Source organism: Barbus barbus (assembly GCF_936440315.1).
Source record: "Barbus barbus genome assembly, chromosome: 17".
Lineage (NCBI taxonomy): Eukaryota > Metazoa > Chordata > Actinopteri > Cypriniformes > Cyprinidae > Barbus > Barbus barbus.
The window spans coordinates 10535537-10561002 of record NC_136745.1 but is presented as its reverse complement, the minus strand read 5'-3'; the positions used below and the strand labels follow the sequence as shown (position 1 = coordinate 10561002).

Genomic DNA, 25466 nt, shown 5'->3' with positions numbered 1-25466 from the left:
TTTTTGTTTTGTTTTAGTTTTAGTTAACTACCACACATCTAACTTTAACAATAAAACTTTTAAAGGCGATAAAATGAAATATGAATGATTCCTTTCAATTTTTGCCAAAGAAAGTGCTGCACAGCAGAGGTTTACAGTTTAAATTAAAACATGAATGAAAGTACACAGCAAATTCCATTTTTATGACAGGATTTCGCAATTCTTTCCACATATTCTGCATTGTGGAAATCATAGGGCTCTAGAGTTGAACACACCTTGCACACTAATTGCTATATTTTTTAAATAATAAAAAAAAGCTAGATTGTAAGCTGTTGATACCAACAGTATGTGAACATGCCTGCAATATTGTTCTGGCTTTGCGGTCAGCTTTTTTGACAGTTATTGATTAGGTTATTGATTAATGTCATTGACTCAAGATATAAATAAACACAGAGTTAGCAGATGACTCACTAAATCTGTCTGGATTTCGGCCATGTCACCACATCCAAACCGATTTATTTCAGTACAAAAATATTTCTGTTGGAAAGCAATTTCTGTTTCTTTCGTTCAGACAAATCACTCTTTAAATAGGTGAACTGGAAGTCGGCACTGTCATTTGCTGTTGCTTTTCAGCTTGCGCTATCAGGTCGTATCGGAGGGGACATTTGTCATTTGAGGTTTGTTCCGCTGAGTTGAGCTCTGGATGAATTATCTGTGAGTCGTGAGACAGTGACATTTAAAGGCTTGGAGAAACTTTTCAGCCGTATTGATCCGCAGGCGTAAAGGATGGAGATGGATCGGGAGACGACAGGCAGGAATAGACAGACTGAAGTAAAAGCATTGTGATTATAGTGTGTTTTCTTGATGGGCCTTATAAAGATAGACCTTTTCATCTTGTCAGGGTTTGCTTGTAGAGCTTTTTAGTAGTTATTGGAAAGACAACTGTTTTTGAAAAGCTGTAGCAAAGCGTGCAATTTGCAATGGTAAGAAAGTTCTTTGAAACCTCCGTCGGAAATAAGGCTTGGAGGAGGAAAAATCCATCTGCCGATTGTTCAAATCCAATATGGGAAAACGTGTAACATTAATAATAACTGTCTGTCTGTCTATCTGTGTCTGTCTGTCTCTATCTGTATCTGTGATTTTTTTTTTTGTTTTTATTTATTTATTTATATATATATATATATATATATATATATATATATATATATATATATATATATTGTTTTTTTGTTTTCAAAATAAGTATTTTATGCTTACCATTTATTTAATCAAAAGCACAGTGATATTACACAAGCTCATAAAAAGTAATATTTTTAAATATTACAGTTTAAATAACTATTTTCTATTCAAATATTTTTTTCAAATGTAATTAACTTTTTAATGGGTCATGTGAGACTGAAGACTGGTTAAAGCTGAAAATTCAGCTTCGCATCCCTGGAATAAATACTATTTTAAAATATATTCAAACATTATTTTAAATTGTAAAAATATTTTACAATATTACTGTTTTTTTTTTTTTTTTACTGTATTTGTGTAAATCCTGTATGTAATTTAGGAAAGAGTTTTCTGATTATTTGTTTTAACATGATTAAATATAAAGCCACTGGATTTTTAATTTGTTTAGAAAAAATATTGTAATAGTATAGAATATAATAGCACATTATTAGTATCAAGTCATTATTTACATATGTTAATGTAAACCTGTTTTGAAGAATGACCCTAAAGAGCTTAAGCCGCTTGTGGAAATGTTTCTGAATGACTCTTTGATGTGGTATTATTATTAAACACGTGATATCTGTACTGTCACCTTTAATAACAGCCAGGAGCTGGTAGTCTGTCAACTCTACAATTTACCTGAGACCTTTGTTTCCATGACAACTATAAGCCTCTTGGGCTTTTCTTCAGTCGCATTGACACTTTAAGTCTAAAAATTGAACATCTCCCCAGCCAAAGAGGGTGTTTTTGTAAATGGGCTCCTATTTGACGTGCACAAAGGGTTAACCAGTCTTTGTTTGAAAGCTGAAAGAAAAAGGATGTTTGTTGTGTTGAGGATATTCAGCATCTATAATACACCAGGAATAAACCTGAGGTCAGGTAATGAGATTTTTGCTAGGTGACAGTTAAACAGGTTTCTGACCTTGCCAGAGACTGTAAAAACAGCTTGAGTTGTGTTTGATTTCGTTTTGAGGAAGCAGAGAAAGATTAGAGCTCTAAAAAGAGCTTCATGCAAATTGAATTAGTGTAAAAGCTATGGATGGACAATGGGATGGGTAAACGTGATGCTGCTTTTAAACCCTCCTGGAAAGTTCTGTTTAAGTGTTTGAGTGATTTTGAGAAGGATAAAATGAACACCTGGACAGTCTTTAGTTCTTTTTTTACGTTCCAGCAAAGCTTTTTAGCCCTAGTACATCTAAATGAACAGAAAATGATCTGCTTCAGGTTTTTATTTGATGTTTTACATCTGTATTTTATTGTTCTTATGCTTTTACTGGGATTGATGATATATTTAAAGAGATAGTTCACCCAAAAATGAAAATTCTGTCATTGATTACTCAACCACATCTCGCTCCAAACCCGTAAGACCTTCGTTCATCATCAGAACACAAATTGAGATATTTTTGATGAAATCCGAGAGCTTTCTGATGCTGCATAGACGACAACACAACTACCACGTTCAAGGTCATGTCCTTTTGTCCTTAATAGTCCATGTGACATTATGGTTCAACAGTAATATTATGAAGCTACGAGAATACTTTTTTGGAGCTAAAAAATTCAAATAACGACTTTATTCAACAATTTCTTCTCTCCTGCGTCAGACTTCGATGCACGATGGCAGCATGACATTTGCCCAAATTTCCATAAATATCACAAACTGTCTCATGTTGCGACATGTCATTTTTGAAGGTCAGCCTCCATATCGTCTTATAATACTCTCATTTTGCACCAGCTACTTGTGGCAATGTTCCCAAATTACTTGTATTTGACTTTCATGAAGCAATTTCATTCAGTCGGTCTCTCTCAATCTCGTCTCCTCTCTCATCAGGGCCTGTGAGAGCAGAACGTGTGTAATAAATATTCAGCATTCCTCAGAGGAATTTCTCAAATGAGACATTAGTAGCCTTGAAATCTTAATGCTCTCATTCTTCAATAGCGGAGACGATTTTATACCACAGACGGTCTGAATTTAAAAGAAAAAGTCCTTGCCTCTAGGTTGATGTCTGAAGGATCATTTTTAACCAACTGAATTGTTGCAGCCTTATGTTTAGTTAATCAGTTTACTTTAGTACTAGATTTCTTTATTTAAAGTACAAACTAAATTGATCTGATTTATTAATGTGAGGCTTTATACAGACTGTTTAGTTAATCAGTTTACATTGGCTCGATCTTACTTGATCTTAACACTATTATAGTGTTTATAAGTGTTTTTAGAAACGGTGCTTATTTCCAAATGTTTTATGCAACATTGTAATTTTGCTTAAATTAAAGTTAAATTTGAATTAAGTTAAATTTGCAGCTTTGGATGGAAACCTGGCTATTGTTAGGTCATGTTAGTTTATGCATTCTAACTAAAATGAACTTATTGTAAATTGTTAGCAACTTGTTTATTTCGATTAGTTGCCAAGGCATGCTTTTAGAATTTTGTAGTTTTTATATAATATTTATATATTTCAGCTTTATTTCAGTAACCAAGAACAGATTTGAATAGTTTTAGTTAACAGTAACAACACTGGATAAATGCAAGTCATTTCATCAAAAAAAAAAAGTATGACTATAATCAGCTTACATAATTGTGTTGTACGTTTATGGTACCGTTTTATGGTGTCACCATATGAAGACAAATGTTTTAATTTTCCAGTCAAACATCACTATCGCTCACACTTATGGTTAATGCTTAATTACTATTAGTCATGGCTTTTTTTAATTGAACCAACCAACCAAAAACACCTAATAAAAAAGTGAGTTTTAGTCTCTTTAGGTTGTCTCTTCAAATGTTAATTTGAAGGTATTGGAAAACATTAATTCATTACTTTATTTAAATTAAAACTAATAATAATAATAATATTTAAAATTACATAGCAACATGCTAGAAGCTTTTAAGAACACTTTAGCAATTATATAGCAATGCTCTAGCAACCATTTGCAATGCTTTTTTTTTTTTTGCATGCTTAAACGGCACTCAGATTTTTTGTAATGTTATGCAAAGGTAATGTCTTGTGTATGTCCATTTACTGTACTTCATTAAGTCACTGCTGTCATGTTGTCTTTCTGCAGGTATCAGATAGTTGTGGAGATCATTCAGGCGACCACCATCAGCAGCATCCCACATCTGAAGAGACAGAAAGGTAGGATGACCTTCAAACACGAATACAAACCCTGAGTTGCTGCTTTTTCCCCCTTTTTTTTTTTTTCTTCATTTGACTCTAATGATCAAGTTTTCAGGAAACTCAATTTGTGCGCTTCATTTTCATTTTGATGTTTGTAATGGAGTGTAATGGTCAGAAGAGCTTTGTGATGGACGGTCTAAGAGAGAAAAAATCTGCCAGCAGTCAAGCCAGGGTATTACGCCAAATTGAAGATGTTATCTTGGCATGACAACACATGCTGTAAGCCACCTTATTTGCTCTGCTCTTTCGTGAGCTATTATGAAGCTGTTCTGCTCTTCCTGAAAAGAGCTTCTGTAGTCTCTGTGTCTAGCCGCGTGCCACTCTGTGATTGGCAGACGGGTAATTACACTGAAGCTGGTGTGGGGTGTGCTGGAGTAACTCTGCTTCCAGACAGTGGGCTGTACTAGCCAGACATTTACTGTGCAGCCATAAAACACATCAGCTGATGCTTACAGAAATCATACTCTCCAATCACTTTAAATGTTTTTTTGGTATTTGGCTACTGGGAGGAAAATTAGGTGTTTTCGGAAAACAACACCTAAGGAAAAAATTACCAGTTTCTTCTGAATGATTAATTTTTGCCCCTTTTCTACAAAATAAGTCAACTTAAGAATCTGTTTTTAATTAAAGATCAGTGAAAGGTGGTACTTTTGGTTAAAGGTGGTTAACTTTTAAACGTTTGTTTGTCCACCCCAGAAACCAAAGTAAATATTTTTCCCTTATAAAAATTGCTTAGTTTATTCTCCAGAATGGGCAACCGACTTGCAGTTTTAGTCTCTTTTGGTGTTGGGTAGTTTGCCACAAAATGTTAGTTTAAATGTATTGATAAACTACTTATTTATTTTTTTGTGTGTGTTTTGTTTGTTCATTAATTTATTCATTTTTTTTTATTCATTTATTTTATTTAATTTAATTTTTTTCCTAAAATGTTATGGAATGTTCCATTGTGTTTACTAAGTGTAAAATTAAAATTGCGTGCTAAACACGTTTTAAACGTTTAAACCGGGTGTGTCTCACTCGTCCTTAAAAGTGAATCTGCGGGCTCTTTGATCGCCCCCTGGTGGCTGGCTGCAGTACAGGTCATAAACCCCGCCCTCTCCATGTAAACGAATGGGACTTCAGTCAAAATAAAAAAATAAATTACACTTCCAATACAATTTTCTGAAATATGGTTTTGGTCATTTAAGGTAGTTGTTATCACACTGATATATGTTCAATTGTTCGTTTTTGTGATAAGTTTGATTTTAGCTAGTAATTTGATGCTATGAAAACGGGGCGTGTCGTTATGGTTGATTGGGTCTGCGGGAGTTTGGGCAGGAATTTGATACCGCTGCTCCACCTCACGACAGTACTGCGCAGACTCAGGCTCCAAATGACGTCATTTAAACAAGATGGCAGTAGCCATACTGAGATGTATTCGCTTCACTTTTCGCAAACTTAGTCGAATCCAGCTGTGAGATCTTATAAAATGTCCATTTATATCCTGCATGATCACATGTTCTCTGCGTGACGGTCGGTCCGTGTGAATTGAGTACGGACAGGAGGAGAGTTCAGCTTCACTGGAGACGTGCGATCGACAAACGTTAAAGTCGTGATTTTAAATTATGCTGCGCTCATATGCATTTGCCCACTGCCATATTCATGTCATTTCCACTATGTACTGTATGTAAAATGAGTGTTACCTTGGCTTTATTCGAAAAAATATGATTCCCAATGCACACAAACTTCCCAGAATACAGAGTGCCCTGTTGGTTACAGGGTTTACTTCCTTTTTAATTATATTTTAATTATATATTTATTTATTTGTGAAAAATACTTTGTCATCTGAAGTGTAAGTATGTTTATTTTACACATTTATTTTTTTAATCCATTTTCAAATTATTTCAAATTTCTTAAAGGTGCCATAAATTGTAAAAACTGTATTTATCTTGGCATAGTTGAATAATAACAGTTCTGTACATGGAAATGACATACAGTGGGCCTCAAACACCATTGTTTCCTCTTCCTTATGTAAATAAAGACCACTGAAAATAGGCGAATCAGAACATAATACCGACTGTGACGTAACAGTCGGGATCACTAATAGTTACGCCCCCAACATTTGCATATACCCGCCCATGTTCTAGGCCAGTCGCCAGCCGAATCATCAGAAGTTCTGCAGGTATTGTGAAGAAACAAGCGAGGACAACAGCGAAAATGGCAGATCATGGAAATAAATGTTATGTTCCAGGCTGTGCAGGGGATGTGATGTGCAGGGATGGGTTAACCTGTTAACGTTCACCAGAGCGACATCGCACTGAAGCGTTTTTTTCCCCACTAGTTTAATGTTTATGAATGAATTTAACGTGAAAGAATATCATTAATCTTGGCACACTATATATCATTCTGAAGGTCTAAGCCTCAAGCATCGACGACACATCGCTGTTTTTCGATGGAAAGCTTATAAGGAATGTATTTGCTACATTTGTGTAAGCAGTACACATCAAAACAGGCAGAATAAAAAAGCCGTACGTACCTTTATCATTGTAATAACGAGCCACAAACGCGTCCACTGCTGAAATCCCAGTTTAGTTAGAGAGGTAAGCGTCCACAGAACAACATCCAGCGAGCACTTTTAGTCCAGCGAAACAATAACGTTGTAATAAGGATGAATATTCCTTTGTTTACGTTTCATTTCTTCGGGAGAGTTATTGTTCGCGTCTGTTATGGAATAAATTACGCTCAAAAACAGCGTCTTGGTGGTAAAAAAACAACACGGTGTTGTAGCATACAGTTTTACAAACAGAATGAGACCGTCCACGGAAAAAAAAGTCTCAGAAAAGCGGAATATAGATTATTTGAATTTGGCGCTCCCTCCTGCCAGCTCTGACGCAGGCTATGACGCTGTCATCTGAGCAGGGCATAACTTAGCGATCTGCTTTTTACATAAAAAACTGTTTTTTTTTCTTCTACATTTTTTATATGTGTGTGTGTGTATTGTGTGGGGAATGTGGCGGTATCTGCATGATTATAATATGTATGGACGGACATCAGCGTGTTTATTACCGACTCTATGACGGCTATCATTGTGATTCATTGATCAGCTATTATTGATTATATGGCCCATCTGTATGATTATCATCTGAATGGAAGCACATCAGCGTGTGATTACTGACTGTATGACCATGTCTGGCAATATCACTTCATGTCTGGCAATCAGAATACTTCAGTATACATACTATATACAAAGCATTTTTTTTTTCCTTTTTTATTACTCAAATAAATATTTTTGTATTTTTTTGTGCTCAAATAAATCTGTCTATTATTTTACAGTCCTCAAACAGGGGGGTGGGGGGACTATAAATAGTTTCAGAAAAAATATTGCAGGAATCTCATTTGTCATGGTATCTTCTTCAAATTTGAAATATGAACTCATGAGACATGTGGCTTTCGATCCATTACTTTTCTGGATTGCTCCAGGACTTATTTCATGTATTTGTATATGAAATAAAAAAACATTCAGTGTGGAAAAATATTTTTCAAGGCACGTCAGTGCCTATAACTTTTTATCTTTTTGAGCATTATCAACTCTGGATGATAGATAATAAAGCCCAGAGTGTCTTCTTTCCAAAGATACCTAATTTGTTTGTGTAAGCACACTTTGTCAGGAACTGTTACCATTTTAATTTAGGTAGGTTATTTTCACCTGCGAGGCCCCAAATGGGGGCGAAGGTTAACAGGTTAATGTCTGTATTCAGAAAGGCATGGAAAGCAAATAACATGTTCTAATAAAATAACGCGAGCCACTAAAGCAGTGGTTCTCAACCATTTTTCCCACCGGGCCGCACTATGGTCCAAGTGCAAGTCTCACGGGCCACACGCATGTCATTTACATGTTACGTCATCAATACAAACCAACCAGATTTATAATATTATTTATAGCCTAAATATTATGATATCTAAACGATTACATTTATTGAAATAAATAATTCTACTCACAATGAAGTTGCAGTCTGTAAGACGTGCATGGACGCGTGACTTGACGCACGACATTGCAGAAAGTGTGCGTTCACAAATGTAGCCCATGTTGATCCAAATATGGGAAGCATTTTTGAATTTAATAATCTGAGATGTTTTGCCACATTTCTGTAATTAAGGATGATTGCTGTGTAGTAGCCTATTAGTGTTTCTTTTCACCTGAAAATCTTCAAGTGAATGGTGGGGCAAACCGAAAGTTGATGCCGAAAGTCCAGCACTCTCTTCACTGCTGATGCTGCGACTATTCTTGTTTGAATGTGTTCCTTTGCTGGCATTTTCCACATTTCGTTTTCTCCCTTAACAAATTTGTCCATTCTGATGCTCAATTTTACAGAATTTATGGCTGCTGATGACTATTTGAATTGAATTCTGGCAAAGTGCACGCTTGTAAGTGTTTGTTAAATGCGTAACATTAATTACGTGAGTACATAGATCTTCTCATGTCTGAAAATAATATATGAAAAACAATTTTTACATAACAAAAACATTATAGCTTATATTTTAGTACATTTTTAAATTAATGTAAAAACTAAAATGAATTGTAAAACTGAAAGTTTTTTTTTTATTTTTTTTATTGTGTTCAGCACATAGACTGTAACATTCAGCATGGTGGGCCGCATTTGGATTCGTGACGGGCCGTGGGTTGAGAACCACTGCACTAAAGGGACATGATTAGCTTCTTACTAGCGGTAGCCTGTTACATTACAGTAAATAAGATTTCACCCCATAAACAGATTAAGGAGAGATGACTGAGGATGATGGCGAATGATTTACAGATCCTGAGCACCACTAATAAGCATCTGATCGTGTAAAATGTGTGATAAGTACTGCTGCTCCATAGTATAAACAGTTTGTGCAATCGCGAATCTCGAAAGTAAAAGTAAAAAGCGATCGTGCATTTGAAAGCAGTTTCAATGCCCAGCATATTAATAGCGGCTCCCTGATGCCCGCATTTTATATACAGTATAATTACCCGACGATATAACTGCGAGAGAAAGTATTGAAATATACATTTTCCTCCCTGTGTTTCCTTCCTGTGAGCTACTGAAATGCGCCGCACTGTGAAACAGCCAATCAGAGCAGAGCTCAACATTGAGCAGCACTGTGAAACAGCCAATCAGAGCAGAGCTCAACATTGAGCCGTACTGTGAAACAGCCAATCAGAGCAGAGCTCAACATTGAGCCGTACTGTGAAACAGCCAATCAGAGCAGAGCTCAACATTGAGCCGCACTGTGAAACAGCCAATCAGAGCAGAGCTCAACATTGAGCCGTACTGTGAAACAGCCAATCAGAGCAGAGCTCAACATTATTATTCATGACCCTTCCAAATAAGCCAATAACAGACCGTTTCATTCTAGGGAGAAATCCTAGGGTTGTAAATGCACATGTAAAACTGTTTCTGGAGAATTTTTGCCCTTACCTAAGCAACATACCTTCTATGTAGATATCAGAGAACAATTTAAAATATTGTATCAAAGCATTCTATGGCACCTTTAAATATTAATTAAAATAGATAAAATTGTATCGGCTTTATATCCCTGCTTTCCAAGATATCGTCACCGGCTGTCAAAAAAACTATATCGGTCGACCACTACTAACAAAATGTATCTGGATATGAATGAGGAGGTTTTCTTTGACTAAACGAGCAAGCTTACTGCTGAACATCTTCGATTAGAGATAAAGTTAATTAATCATGCCTTCATTTCAGTGCCGGATTAATTAAAGTTCATTTTATTCACACGGTTGGAAGCATTTATGTTATGTTAGTTCTTGCAGAGAGTCAGGAAGGGGCTGTTTATTTGTCGTCATGTTTTCCATCTCCTGCTGCCCTGTAATGGGCAAATCAATAAATCTTCCCGCTGGGCAATCACAATGACACTGGCTATTAAAGGAAGGAGAGCAGGGAACGCTTGTGTAAAAGTCTCTCCCTTCCTCCCTGGTTTCCAGCGGCAGACGGAGCATGCTGTGAGATGAACGCTGGTTGGCGGTGATTGCTCATATTTCCTCATTGTGAGCTCTGTGAATGCCACAGGTAGCCGCTTCACAGAAGCCCATGGAAAGTCAACAACTTTTGCCTGTCTATGAAAAGGACCTAGTAGTACTAATAAACTGTATGTATATAATAGGGAATTATTTAGTGGTGTCGTTTGTGTTGTACATTATTTTTAGTACTAAATTATTTTATCATTGTAAAACTGTAAAATAAATATGTCTTTTATATTGTTTGCTTTAAAATGCTGTGAAAAGTGCATTGGTTGCATATCATGTAATGAGCTGTCCAGTGAGATATATCTATACAGTATATATAATGTGTGTATATAATATTAATTTGCATTTGCATCAAAGAAAGCATTTGGCAAATAGGGTTTGCAAGTTTTGCAACCCTAATTTCAAACTTTGAGAAATGTGGGAATAATTTGAAACACTGATTTAACATTAAATAAACATAAAAGTTAAGTTATTAAACTCCTATATTAATATATTATATATTACATATATCATATATTTTCTGTCTGTTCTTCATTGTTTTAGTGTGCAGACCTTTTTGCATTTTTTGACACTAAAATTAATAATTAAAAGGCAGTTTTTGCCTAAATTAAGCTGTTTTAAAGTTTTTAAATGTTTAAATGTATTTTTTAACATTCAAATTAAATTATTTTAAATAATTTTTTATTTTACATGTTTTTAAATGATTTGGTTATTAATTTATTTGTTTGATTGTTTATTTGTAATCAATTTTTTCAGTTTATTTTATATTCATTTAAAATTGTGTTTATATATATATATATATATATATATATATATATATATATATATATATATATATATATATATATATATATATATATATATATATATATATATATATATATATATATATATATATATATATATTGTTATTAATCATTTTCTTTTTTTATTGTATTTATTCATTTGTTTGTTCATTTTTTGTTTTTTGCTTTACATTTTTTACTATTTATTTATTTTTTTCAATGGGAGTTTTCCACCTTTCACTGTAAAAAAAATTCAGACCTCCCAACTCAAAATTTTCTAGTGACTGATTACATCTAAATTTTTGGATTGGCCCAATTGAATTTCTGCTAACTGAATTTGATCAATTGTGGCAACAGTCTGTTAACATTGGCTCAATGAGAAATAATATGTTGAGCCAATGAACAAATTTAGATGCAATCAGTCACTAGAAAATTTTGAGTTGGGAGGTCTGAATTTTTTTACAGTGTTGAAATCAGGAATGAGTGTAGAAAAGTGCATGTTTAAACCAGATCAACAATGTGTCAACTCATTTCAGTTTGTTTGTGTACTTGCTTGATGTCTAGCATCTTGTTGATCGCGTTGATCTCTGTGTGAAAGTGACACAGATGAAGCAGAAGGAAATGAAACACACCGTGAGCCATTCACATCATATCAGCTCATCAGAGCTAGTTTCTTTCAGTTATCTATCACAGTTGATTCCCATGAGATTGCACATCTGAATTCCCTCTCTGTCTCTCTGCAGACAGTAAAGGGAAAGAGGCCGCCGCGCTGAAGGCCGACCTGTTACGTGCCAGAAACATGAAGCGTTACATTAACCAGCTCACAGTGGCAAAGAAGCGGTGCGAGAAGCGGATCCGGCTCCTCGGGGGTCCGAACTATGAGCAGCAGGAGGACGGAGCCCAGGATGAAGGGGACGGTCCAAAGAGCCAACGGGTACAGGAAGAAATTACAGTCACAGAAACACCATATCTAAGTCAATATGAAATCAAAATTATTGAATTATTTTCTGCATCCTGTAGCTGACATAATGAAATGTCAGTATGTGATTTAAGAGCTCTTAAAATTATCAATTTAGATGTTTTTTTTTATTTTTTTATGCCATTTAAGATATTTAAAAAAAAAATCTGACTTTTTACATACATTTTACTGTTCACACACATCTATTTTTATTGAAACGCTCACACTGTCAAGCCCTGATATAATGAAGTAACTCTTGTTTTTCTGTCTCTTTCTATCTCTCTGTGATCATTGTAGAAGCATGTTATGACAGGAAGCCCCTTCTCTATCTGAATTCAGTCGTTTGATATGCTGTTGTTGTCCCAGTAGCTCTAGACCGTCCCGTCCCACACAGATAGGCCTGTCTCTGAATGTCTCTAATGATCCGGGTGATATGAGTCTCACAGAGCGTGTTGGGTTTAGAAGAACACCGAAACCTCAGTGTGTAAAACTTAAAACATCACTGCATATTGATGAACAGTAGCTGCCTCTTGGAAAAAGGATTTTCTTTGCATTTTTTTATGCGAAGCTCCTTCCCCAGACTGTTAACTGCGAAAATGATCATGGTTTTGACATCATGTTATACCATTAGCCTATAAGCATTTACTAGAACTGGTTTTATTCAGACTTAAACCAGGGTTACTATAGTTAACCAAAACTAAAATAAAATAAATAAATTTCATTCCTTGAAATAAAAATATATATTTTTTTTATTTTAGTTAATATTTATATCAGCTAGTTGCTAGAGCAATATAGAGCAATAAATATTTATTTTTAATGAATAAAAAATTCTAAAATTTTAACCAAAATTAAAAAAAAAAGTATAAAATTATAACAAAAACCAACAAATTAATGAATTAATAAAAATTAATACATTAATTAAAAAAACTAAATTGAATAAATTAATTAATTAAAAATATATATTTTTTAAATTATATTTAAAAAATACCAGTTAAAAGTTTGGAGTCAGTAAGCTATTTTACTTATTATTTTTTTTTATTAAAATTTTTTTATTTAACAAATATGCATTAAATTGTTCAAAAGTGAGTCAGTAAAGACATTTTGTTAAATATAAAATATTTCAAATAAATGCTGTTCTTTTGAACTTTCTATTCATCAAAGAATGCTGAAAAACCACAAAAATATGAAGCAGCAAAAAATTTTCAGCATTGATACTAAAAAATGTAAACAAAAAAATGTTTGTTGAGCATCAAAGCTGCATATTAAGGTACTTTGGTGTGAATTTTGTCAGTGCAAGGAGGTTAGCCAACATTTACTGTGTATTTACTATATAGTGTTAAAGGTACAATAGCAAAAATATTCTTAATTCTTCGGGTCAGAGACAAGCCTTGACTTACAAGAAAAAATATAAGATGCTTCAAAAGGGTAGAAACCCTTTAAGAGATGAGAAGAAACATCCTCATCAGCTGGCATCAGTGTTACTGATAAATTACCCAGCCTTCTCGAGATGAAACGCCACTTCCTCTGCAGCGTAAATTCTCAAGTGCTTTTAATAATAACACAGTCTGCTTCTTTTGTTTCTTGTCCTCACAGATACTTCAGTTTGAGGAGATCATGTCAAACGCAGTGTACCGAGAGCATTTCCGTGTCTACATGGAGCGTGTGGACAAGAGGGCTCTGATTAGCTTTTGGGAGCTGGTGGAGACGCTCAAGAGCGCCAACAAGGTTACATTTACCTTACATTTATTTATGCATTTAGAAGACACTTTTATCCAGACTTATATATACTTGCATTGCATTGAGGCTATACTTTTTTATCAGTTTGTGTGTTCCCTGGGAATTGAACCCATGACCTTTTGTGCTGTTAACTCAGTGCTCTATCACTGAGCCACATGAATACCCAGAGACACACACAGATTAGACTTGAGCTGAAGATCTGTCAGCATACGAGTGAAAGAGCTGCTGTCATTTGTCCTATTCAGACAATAATTGTTTCTCATGGGGACATCTGTAAAAAGACTTTGCATGGTCATTTATTAATGGTGGAGGAGCGAGTTCTGTGATATTGCAGTACAAACCTGAAAACACCGCTCAAGTGGTCAGTCACATGATTGTCAATATAAAAAAATATTGATTCCTCCATTTTAATCTATTCTCACTTTATTAAACCCATATCGATTCTTCAGTCCCAAGAATTGGTCTATGTGGTTTTCAGTTGATGCATGAGCAAAACATTAATTTTAGTGCTCCTTCTTTCCAATAAATCACGATAAGCTTTATGATTTGTTACTTTTCATATGAAACAAAGTCTCTGAGCTCAAATTCTATCCATTTTATTACCAGATTCAGACATTAAATATCGTGCTGTCAAATGATTAATTGTGATTTAATCACATCCAAAATAAAAGTTTTTGTTTACACAATATATGTGCGTGTACTGTGTATATTTATTATGTATATATAAAAACACACACATGCATGTACAGTCATGGCCAAAAATATCGGCACCCTTGCAATTCTGTCAGAAAATGTAAGCCTTCTCTCAGAAAATTGTTGCAGTTGCAAATGTTTTGCTCACGTTTATTTATTTTTTTGTTTGCTTTGGAACACCACAAAAAAACAGAGCAGAAAAGTCAAATTTGATGCAATTCCACACAGAACCCAAAAAATGCACTGGACAAAATTATTGACACCCTTAACTTAATATTTGGTAGCACTCCCTTTGGAAATAATAACTGAAATCAATCGCTTCCTTTAACCATGAATGAGTTTCTTACACCTCTCTACTGGAATTTTGGACCACTCTTCTTTTGCAAACTGCTCCAGGTCATTCAGATTTGAAGGATACCTTCTCCCAACTGCTGTTTTGAGATCTCTCCACAGGTGTTCTATGGGATTCAGATCTGGACTCAGAACTCTCCAGCGCTTTGTTTGTAACCATTTCTGAGTGCTTTTTGAAGTGTTTCGGGTCATTGTCCTGCTGGAAGACCCATGACCTCTGGTGGAGACGCAGCTTTCTGACACTGGCCACTACATTGCGCCCAAAAATTCTACCTTTGGATTACGAGTCCGACTCTCTAACCATTAGGCCACGACTTCAATAAGCACGTGAATACCAAAACATTTGCAATTGGAACAATTTTCTGAGAGAAGTATTGCATTTTCTGACAGAATTGCAAGGGTGCCGATATTTTTGGCCATGACTATTTATTTAAGAAAAATTGTATATTTATATATTAAATATTTATATATAATAGAATTGATATAAATATGAACATGTAAATACATGTAAATATTTTCCAAATATATACTGTATGTGTGTCTCATTTATTTATTTATATATATATATATATATATATATATATATATATATATATATATATATACACACACACACAAAATAAATATACACAGTACACACATATATATTGTGTAAATGAACTTTTATTTTGGATGGGATTAAACGTTTGACAGCACTAATTAAATATCATTTTGGCGCTCTTTAATGTTGCGAAATAAACATGAATAAACATCAGAAGGTGTTGAAAGATGCAGTATAATTTACTGAAATGTATCATATATCACGTAATCGCTCAGTCTGAGTTGCAAGGGCAGACAGATGCCAATAAAACAGCTTGTAAAAATTATATCAGTTATTTATAGTCTATAAACTCGATAGCAATGTAAAAAAAGAAATTGCATTTTGCTGCATATATGCATTATATTACATATTTATTATATTTTTACTTAAACTTGTTCTTTAATATTTCATGTATGTTTGAGTAAATGCGTCATGAAAGCTGGAGTAGAAACATTTACATCATTAAAAATTTATTATAATAAAAATTTATTATATAATTCTTATTATAAAATCTCTCTTATGTGCAACTTAAATGTTTCTTTACAAATAACTTAATTTAGTAATGTACCAACTGTTAGGATTTATTGTATAGTTGTATAGTTTACAGCATTAGTTGAGATTTTTTTTTCCCTTAAAAAAATTGGTATGTACCTGTCTATATGTCTAATTAAATCGAATTGAGATTAAAATTGAATCATACTGCAAGTTTGTGAATCTAAATCAAATTTCGAATCATAATTATCTCAATACCTTGCCATAGTCAGATGTAAACAAAATATCTATTATGGTTTGGACAATTCATCATTTCATATAGGTAAACATTTGGCTACTTTTTTGACAAGTAAAATGGCATTTTTATTAAAAAAATAATAATATCCCATTTCAAAAGTTTACATGATTTTGTTCTGTTTTTTTTTTCTTTTTATTCTTAACAGCTCACACTTCTTGTAATATTGTGTGCACATTACCGCAAAATGTAACCAATACTCTTCAGTGCTTGGCAGCGTTCATAAAGGATTTACAAAATTACTTTTGGATTTTTTTCTTGTAAATTTAGAAATGTTGATTCTGAGGGCAATTGAATGGCCACACAACTTGTTTGTCAAAAAACAGATATTTCTGAATTCTGACTACAATAAAATCACTAATTAGCCCCTATAAATCTTAAAATGACCTTACATCCCCATGAGAAAGAATTAGCATCTGAATAGGGCTGTAGTCATGTCTGAAAAGTGATTTTCCTGTAGCTCATGCCAATCTACGGGCACAATTGCAAATATACTAATCGGTCATTCATCTGGCACTTTTATCCAGAAATTAACCTCAGACCACAGAAACACTCACGGCTGAAAAATCTACCAACACTCCAGCGCGTGACTCAGCCAAATGTTTAATTGTCTCGGCCCATTATGTTAAATTAGCAATTACCGGTACTGCCATTTAGCCAGGAGTGTCAGAGCTGTTTTGTGGTCCTGAAAAGTTTATGCCATAAATGGAATATTGTAGATTGTATATAGAATAAAAACAGGGCTATTTATGAAGATATGCAGGTACTCTAGAATGCTGTCAGCTGGTAAATGTTTGAGGAGGTACATTTGGTTCATTTCTGTGCAGCAGCAGATTTGCAATAATCTGTTTAATGTTGATGTCATAAACAGTTAGCATCTGTTCAGCATGAGACCAAACCAAATGATTAAGATTAGCCATATGTTTTATCGCTTGTTGGTTCTGAATGTGAATCTGTCACTGAAATGCAGAACATTGAAGACCAAAACCAGTAAAAGCACAATGCAGCATTGCTGCTGGCAGACCAATGGACCTGTGCAGATCTTCAAACCTTCAAGAATGAAACCAACTAAACCTGTCAATAACATGTCTGCATTTTTATTTAACTGATATTTGACTCTAAAAATAAAAATAAATTTTGTTTGCTGAAATTGAAACCTGTTCAATCACATTTTCTCCCCAGTTGTTATTACCTTTATGTGAAAAATATAATTACAGTAATGCTAAATAAATAAATACAAATAAATAGTTATATATTTACCAAGGTAGTATTTGTTATACTGCCTTTATTTAATTGATTTATGGTTATTTTATATATTTATATCAAATGTGAAGCAGTTCTCAGAAACCGTGGCTACAACTAAATGTTAATTCACAAGAAAGCTAAATCTTCAAGCATTTTATACAGTAAATGTTTGACTTTGTAAAGAAAAATGCAGACACTGCTATTTTTTTGAACAGCCTAATATTCCTTTTTCTTCACTTTCTGTAAAGCAATAACAAATTTGCTCAATTTTTCTTCATGTTTTGATTTAGAATAGAATGTGCAATGTTCCCAGTGCATTTGTGTGTACTGAAGTAAAAGTTATTATAAGGGTTTTGAGCTTTACTCGCTTTTAACACAACTGTTGTTCAAATAATGGCAGTGCATTTAAAAAGCAGCATATATATATAATTAGTGCTGTCAAACGATTAATCGCATCCAAAATAAAGGTTTTTGTTTACATAATGTGTTTGTACTGTGTATATTATGTATATATAAATAAACACATGCATGCATATATTTAGGAAAAATGTTGTTTATATATTAAATATATTTATATATAATATAAATTATATAAGAAAATGAATATATAAATGTATATACATGTAAATATTTTCTAAATAGATACTGTATGTGTGTGTATTTATGTATACATAATAAATATACACAGTAAACATACATATGTAAACACAAACTTTTATTTTGGATGCAATTATATAAATATATAATAAATTAGTGTGTGTGTGTGTGTATATATCATAGTATATATATATCAGTTAGATTTTTTCATTTGTTGGGGATTAAATGTGACCTACCTGTGAGATTCACTTTTAAAGGAATGCCTTTAAAAAAACAAGACAAGATGTGCCTGGTTTCAATCTCTGTACTCCAGATCAGGTCTGATATTCTTCCTCTGTGCAGAATGAAGTGCCACAGCTGGTGGGAGAGATCTACCAGAACTTCTTTGTGGAGAGCAGGGAGATCCCGGTGGAGAAGGCTCTTTATAAAGAGATCCAGCAGACGCTGGTAGGGAACAAGGGTACAGACGTGTTCCACAGGATCCAGGGAGATGTGTACGAGACCATGAAGGAGCGCTATTATCCCTCCTTCCTGGTGAGCGACCTGTACGAGCGGCTCATTAAACGAGAGGAGCAAAGGACCAGCTCACAGTCCAGCAGCGAGGAGAAAGACGACGCCGTGAGTTTAACACGACATGAGTCTAGCTACTACATCCACGAACACTCCATCACCATTTTCTGTGACTTTTCTCTTGTATTTCTGTGCGTTTAGGGTCCGGTGATGGAAGGAGGGGACGTGGCCCTGGATGAAGGCAGCAAAGGCATCAACGAACAGGCCAGTTACGCCACAACCAAACTACACCAGCTGTACGAGAGGCTGGAGTACAAACGCCAAGCCCTGGGCTCCATCCAGAACGCACCGCGACCCGATAAAAAGGTAAACCCAGAATTATAGCCCCATTGATGTGAAATATTATCCTTTTATATGAAATAATAATAAATACATTCAGACTGATAATTGATTTTTTTGTACATCAAATCTGTGATTGGCCAGTGCATCCATGTGATCAATGGACACGTTTGTGATTGGTTACAACTAATTGGTTTGAATGTTCAGCCCTATTTGTTTTTACAAAAACACATTGTAAATGAAACTTTCATTGTGCAGCCCTAATGTTTTTTTGTTGTTGTTTATAAATGAGAATATTTTGAATGTAACAACACATACACTAGTAAGATTTTTTTTTTATATTTAAAAAAAAAAGTATCTTATGTTCACCAAGGCTGCATTTATTTGATCAAGCATACAGTAAAAACAGTAATATTGTGAAATATTATTACAATTTAAAAATAACTGTTTTCTGTTTGAATATATTTTAAAAAGGAATTTATTTCTGTGATTCAAAGCTGAATTTTCAGCATCATTACTCCAGTCTTCCGTGTCACATGATCCTTCAGAAATCATGCTAATATACTGATTTGCTGCTCAAAAAATATTTTTTATTATTATCAATGTTAAGTAATATAAAGCATCCTTGCTAAATAAAAGTAATAATTATTTTATCAAAAACAAAAATCGTGCTATCTTTTGAACAGTAGTCTATACAATATAAAGTTTATCCTGTTATCAAATTAATAGCACTTTATTTTCCATATCTCAATTTAACTATTTAATTGGCAAAACAAAACATGAACGTTATAAAACAAGGAGCAGGAAGAAGCAGAACTATAAACAGCTGGCTATCAGTGTCAGCACACAAATATTATATTGGTATGTCTGTACTAATACATGTGTCAAAAAGCCCAGTATTTTACAAGCATTTCTTTTTCTTCCTGTTATCAGTAGTGCTGACTCAGTTCAGTCACTGAGATCAAACCAACAGCGGTCTGAATATAAGCGGTCAAGCCAGCCGCCAAAATTTGGTGTGAATGAGCTTCCTTTTGAAAACCACACATTACAACTGTAGACTGGTGTCGATGAAGCCAGACTGATGTATGATGTCTGAACGACCAGTTTTCGATTTTGAATGCATTGATTTTATTTTGCGCAATACTAGAAACTGCTTAAAGATACACTACTGTTCAGAAGTTTGGGGCCTGGAAGATTTTTTGAAGGAAATCAATAATCTTATTCAGAAAGGATTAATTAAATTGATAAAAAAACAATAAGAAAACTAGAAAAATATTAAGCAGCGCAATTGTTTTCAACATTGATAACAATAAGAAATATTTCTTTAGATTTCTGAAAGATCATGTGACACTGAATGATGCTGAAAATTCAGCTTTGCATCACAGAAATGAATTACATTTTACATATATTCACATAGAAAATACTACATTTATACACTACATAATACATACATTTTACATATATTCACAAATAAATGCATCCTTGGTGACCATAAGAGACTTTGAAAAAAAAAAAAAAAAAAAGCCCACCATACTTCTGAACAGTAATGTACCCAAGATAGAAAGCAATAACTTCAAGCGGTATTTATGTAATTTATCACTATTACCGGTATCGACTACTGAAGTTTTGGAGTTCTTGCAGTCTGTACTGTGTGAGTGGTTTGATTTAATCCATTAGCTGAGACCGGAATCGATTTCTCTCTGACATGATGTCATGTACTCTGAAGGTCTCTTTATTCCTGTGCTGGCAGAGATCTCAGGGGCAGCGTTTCCATTCTCCTGTCAGATGAAGCACGAGTCAGGGTCAGAGACCTGCGCTGGAACTCATGAAAATGCCTTTCTTGTAGATTGTGTCACTACTGAAGGAGGAAATCTGCACCATGGAGAAGGAGCACAGCGACCTCCAGCTGCACATTTCACGGACGGACTGCTGGTGCGAGAACCTGGGCACCTGGAGAGCCGTCGTCAGCACCACAGAGGTCAGTCCTGAATATAGGGCAGGGTTCGTGGGGAAGTCGTGGCCTAATGGTTAGAGAGTCGGACTTGTAATCCGAAGGTTGCGGGTTCGAGTCTCCGGCCGGCAGGAATTGTAGGTGGGGGGAGTGAATGTCCAGCGCTCTCTCCACCCTCAATACCACGACTGAGGTGCCCTTGAGCAAGGCACCGAACCCCCAACTGCTCCCCGGGCGCTGCAGCATAAATAGCTGCCCACTGCTCCGGGTGTATGTTCACGGTGTGTGTGTGTGTGTTCACTGCTGTGTGTGTGTTCACTGCTGTGTGTGTGTTCACTGCTGTGTGTGTGCACGTTGGATGGGTTAAATGCAGAGCACGAATTCCGAGTATGGGTCACCATACTTGGCTGAATGTCACTTCACTCACTCGTTAAATACAAGTTTAGCTCAAGCAACAAAATCTGTGGCATAATGGGGGTTAACCATTGTTATTTTAGTATAATCAAAATACTATTATAAATATTTTTTGGATTTCATTTTTATTTAAAATTTTGTTAAATATTTTGTAATTTTTTGTTTATTGTTTTTCAGTAGTCTTTTTCATTCATTAGTCTGTTTATTCATTTTTATTTCAGTTTTTGTTTTAGTACTTCAACAATAAACTAAAATTAAATGTTTATTTTTTTAAATATTGTATTTTATTTTAATATCCAATTATGTGATTTTTTGTTCATTTATTTATATTTTATTTTATTTCAGTTATAAATTAAATAAATGTTAACTGAAATAAGTTAGTTTTTCGTTTATATTTTATTTTAGTTAACATTTATTTTTTCAAGTAATAAAAATGTATGATTTTATATTTTTATTTATTATTTTATAATTTTAGTTTAATCTTGTCCATCAGTAAAAAAATAATAATAATGTAAAAGGAAATAAAATAAATGCAGTAAACACTTGAAAATATAGCCACAAGCATGAGACTAGTGTGACAGAAATGCTTTCTTCACTTGTAAACATGTGAAGTTATATCTAATCTTTCACTGTCATGACCAAGATAAACTGGTAAGTCTGGTGATGCATACCAGAAGGGGACATGATGTGACTTTTGGTAAAGTGCTGTTTACATGCTGTTCAGTGCAATCACAGGAATTACATCAGTAACAGTACTTCCACTTTAAAAGATCAAAGAAAATCTTAAACCACAGAGTGCAACAGCGACAGTGTTTTCGCACCTTCTGACTTCACTCTTACAATCAGTTGTTACATTGATTTCTGTGATCGCTACAGCAGCATATTGTAATCACTTGCCTGATTGTGTGTGGTGTTTTATTCGGCTCTCACAACATTCTTTCCTTAAAGCAACAGTGATTCATTTCCTGGGTGTTTGTCTCTTTTCCAAACAGTCCTGCTGTCCTCCTTAATCATCCGTCATTCCATCTGTTTAACTTCACAGAGAGCCACCATCTCAATATAGTCACAGTAATAAAGGTGTCAGTGCTCGGAATTTTCCAGATTATTTTGAAGCCATGCGATAGATCTTTATAGCATGTCAAAAATGAAGGCAGACTGACAGGGTAATCAAAACTGATGCAACATGTTTCAAAATGCCATATTAAAATGGAATGCAACCACAAATGAAATTTGAAAACTATTTTCATTATTTAAAATCATCTCTAATCTGTTCATCTGTGTTTTTATATATGTAACATGTAGAGTAGAGCTACTGTATCCATTTTATTCTGATCACCTGCATGTTTAATACTCCTCTGACCTTTCAAAAGAAGCATATCTGTCATTTTTCTTCTTTTCAGTCTTTTTAATTAACCGTCATCGTTCTGTGGAAGTAAACGAGCCCCATCAATAATTTTTACTCTCTTTTACTGGAGCTCTGATGTTTAACAGCACACCATTTGTATTTTTCTGCTCAGGAGTGAGTCATTCGTATATTAGCGATTTATCTGTTAATTGGCTACAAAATGACAGCTTTTTAAATCAGTTGCTTCATGTGGGTTCAGCTTAAGTGAAGCTGCCATTGTTTTCATGTAGTCTCAGTTCTGAGCAGAATCGGATGCTTTACAGTGTGTAAAATGATTTAATTCTAGCCAAATTTAATCTTTTACCGCAAAGATTTTTCTCAAATATCTGTTAAATGAGCAAATGGTAATGTTAAAATGTTAAAAAACATGAATCAGATTTATTTTATTTTATTTCGGTTTTAGTTCTATTTTATTTTATTTTAATTCTGATTTTATTTCAGTTTTGTTTTATTTACATTCTATTTTCGTATAATTTTATTTCAATTCTATTTTCATTTCATTTTTTTATTTAACTTCTATTTTCATTTCAGTTCTATTTCAATTCTGTTTTCATTTCATTTAAGTTCTATTTTAATTTTTATTTGATTTCAATTCCATTTTCATTCCATTTTAATTAAATTTAATTTCAATTCTATTTTATTCAATTTTATTTTAATCAATGCACAGCGTGAATCAGAGTGAGTGAAAATAACTGTTAAAATCAGTATGTGTATCTCGTAGGCCTCTGAGGAGAATGGAGAGCAGATGGCGTGTTACTTTGTCGCCGTGAGCCTTTCTGAAGATGACGACTGCAAGAACAACCGCTGGACCGTCACCAGGAAGCTCAGCGAGTTTCAGGCTTTGCACAGGAAGTTGACTGAGGTACAGCTGATATTTACAGTATGCTGCCACACCTCTGATGTGTGATAACCTGTGCTGGCGTAGTGTTTCAAATACCACTGATCTGTGACGGCCCTCTGCTGCGGCCATCGTCAAGCTGCTGTGGCAATGAATTAATTATTGTCCATTATTAGTTCTGATACAGATTATGTATGACAGAACATAAAACCATAGACTGATGTTTCTTACCCACCGTTCATCTTTCTTTGTTTTTCTTTTGCAGTGTTTTCCATCACTCAAGAAAGTCCAGCTTCCCTCACTCAGTAAACTGCCGTTCAAATCAATCGACCAAAAATTCCTTGATAAATCCAAAAACCAACTCAACACGTTTTTACAGGTGAGTCTTTCCCAGTCTCATTGAGGAATGTGCTATTAAAACAAACAATCATTGACTTGTGTTTTTTAATTAATTACTTCATTTATTTTCATCCATTTGATCCAAACTTTTTGCAGGAAACTTATTTCCAGAACATTTTCCAATATATATTTTTTTTAAATACAAAAACTGAATTTAAAATACATTTTTGAGTCGGCGCCGATAGCCTAGTGGTAGCACAACTGTGCTCACGGTGGCCCGAGTTCGATTCCCATCTCTAGGTCCTTTGCCGATCCTGCCCCCCTCTCTCCACCTAGTAAGGCCAAAATATGTGATGTTTTAAACACATAATGACCTTAATCATCTTATTTGTTTTTTTTTATTGTAAAAATTATAAACATTTTAAAACAAATTAATTCCTTAATAATAAATATAAATATAAACCTGGTCTCATGGCATAAACGTACCTGGGGGTACTTTTTAGCGGGACGAAATATGTAACAAGTATACATCACTGCAGTTTCCAAAATAAATGAACACTAGAGGCAGTAAAACTCTGTTACTTGAAGAATATCATGTTATGACTTCAAAACAATATTAATATGCTGGGAGATTTGAAAACTGATGCTTTTGAACGTTAGCATTACACATATCCAGCTTCATATCTATGGGTTTTCATAGACGGTAGGTTTGTTCGGTAGCTCACGGAGTACAGAGACGTACTTGAGGTGAGGAGCTTCGAACCAAATCCCATCTACGGTTCGACAAAACAGTTCAAATCTGCATATAAGGAAGTTCAAATAGCATGGTTGCATCAACAAATGCGTTTTTATATCAGTTTTGCATTTGTCAACACTATCGGGTAGGTTTAGGGTTGGGTTTGGTGTAGGGCATATTTCCAACACGATAGAGCATTAATTTTTTGCGGCGGTCCCTAAATATTTTAATTCTGAACTGCCACAATACGTACCTGAAGCAACGTAATAAAAACACAGCAATACGTACCTATATCAACATAATAAAAACGTGCCAGGGTTTACGTATTGAACCCGTGTTTTAGCGCCATTTCTCTTTGAAACTGTGGCGTAACGTGCAGTAAGGTACGTAAAAACTGTTTCGTTAAAAAGTGCCCCCAGGTACGTGTCTTCCCCCCCCCCCCCCCCCCCCCCCCAAACATAACTGGTTTATCACACCTGAGTTCAGTTTCTCTAGCCACACCCAGGCCTGATTACTGCCACACCTGTTCGCAATCAAGAAATCACTTAAATAGGACCTGCCTGACAAAGTGAAGTAGACCAAAAGATCCTCAAAAGCTACACATCATGTTGAGATCCAAAGAAATTCAGGAACAAATGAGAAAGAAATAATTGAGATCTATCAGTCTGGAAAAGGTTATAAAGCCATTTATAAAGCTTTGGGACTCCAGCGAACCACAGTGAGAGCCATTATCCACAAATGGTGAAAACATGGAACAGTGGTGAACCTTCCCAGGAGTGGCCGGCCGACCAAAATTATCCCAAGAGCGCAGCGACGACTCATCCAAGAGG

The 25466-nt window shown here is 34.5% G+C and overlaps 1 protein-coding gene across 1 annotated transcript in view; it reads left to right on the top strand.

The window, feature by feature from the left end:
• The window catches only part of LOC306882945 (sorting nexin-25-like), a 61788-nt gene that overhangs the window by 26925 nt on the left and 9397 nt on the right, over window positions 1–25466 (top strand). The window contains exons 6-13 of the mRNA XM_079437967.1: window positions 4252–4322; window positions 11900–12090; window positions 13708–13839; window positions 18447–18722; window positions 18816–18980; window positions 20800–20931; window positions 23445–23585; window positions 23827–23940. Coding sequence (XP_079294093.1) covers window positions 4252–4322; window positions 11900–12090; window positions 13708–13839; window positions 18447–18722; window positions 18816–18980; window positions 20800–20931; window positions 23445–23585; window positions 23827–23940 — 1222 coding nt within the window. The remainder of the gene's footprint in view (window positions 1–4251; window positions 4323–11899; window positions 12091–13707; window positions 13840–18446; window positions 18723–18815; window positions 18981–20799; window positions 20932–23444; window positions 23586–23826; window positions 23941–25466) is intronic.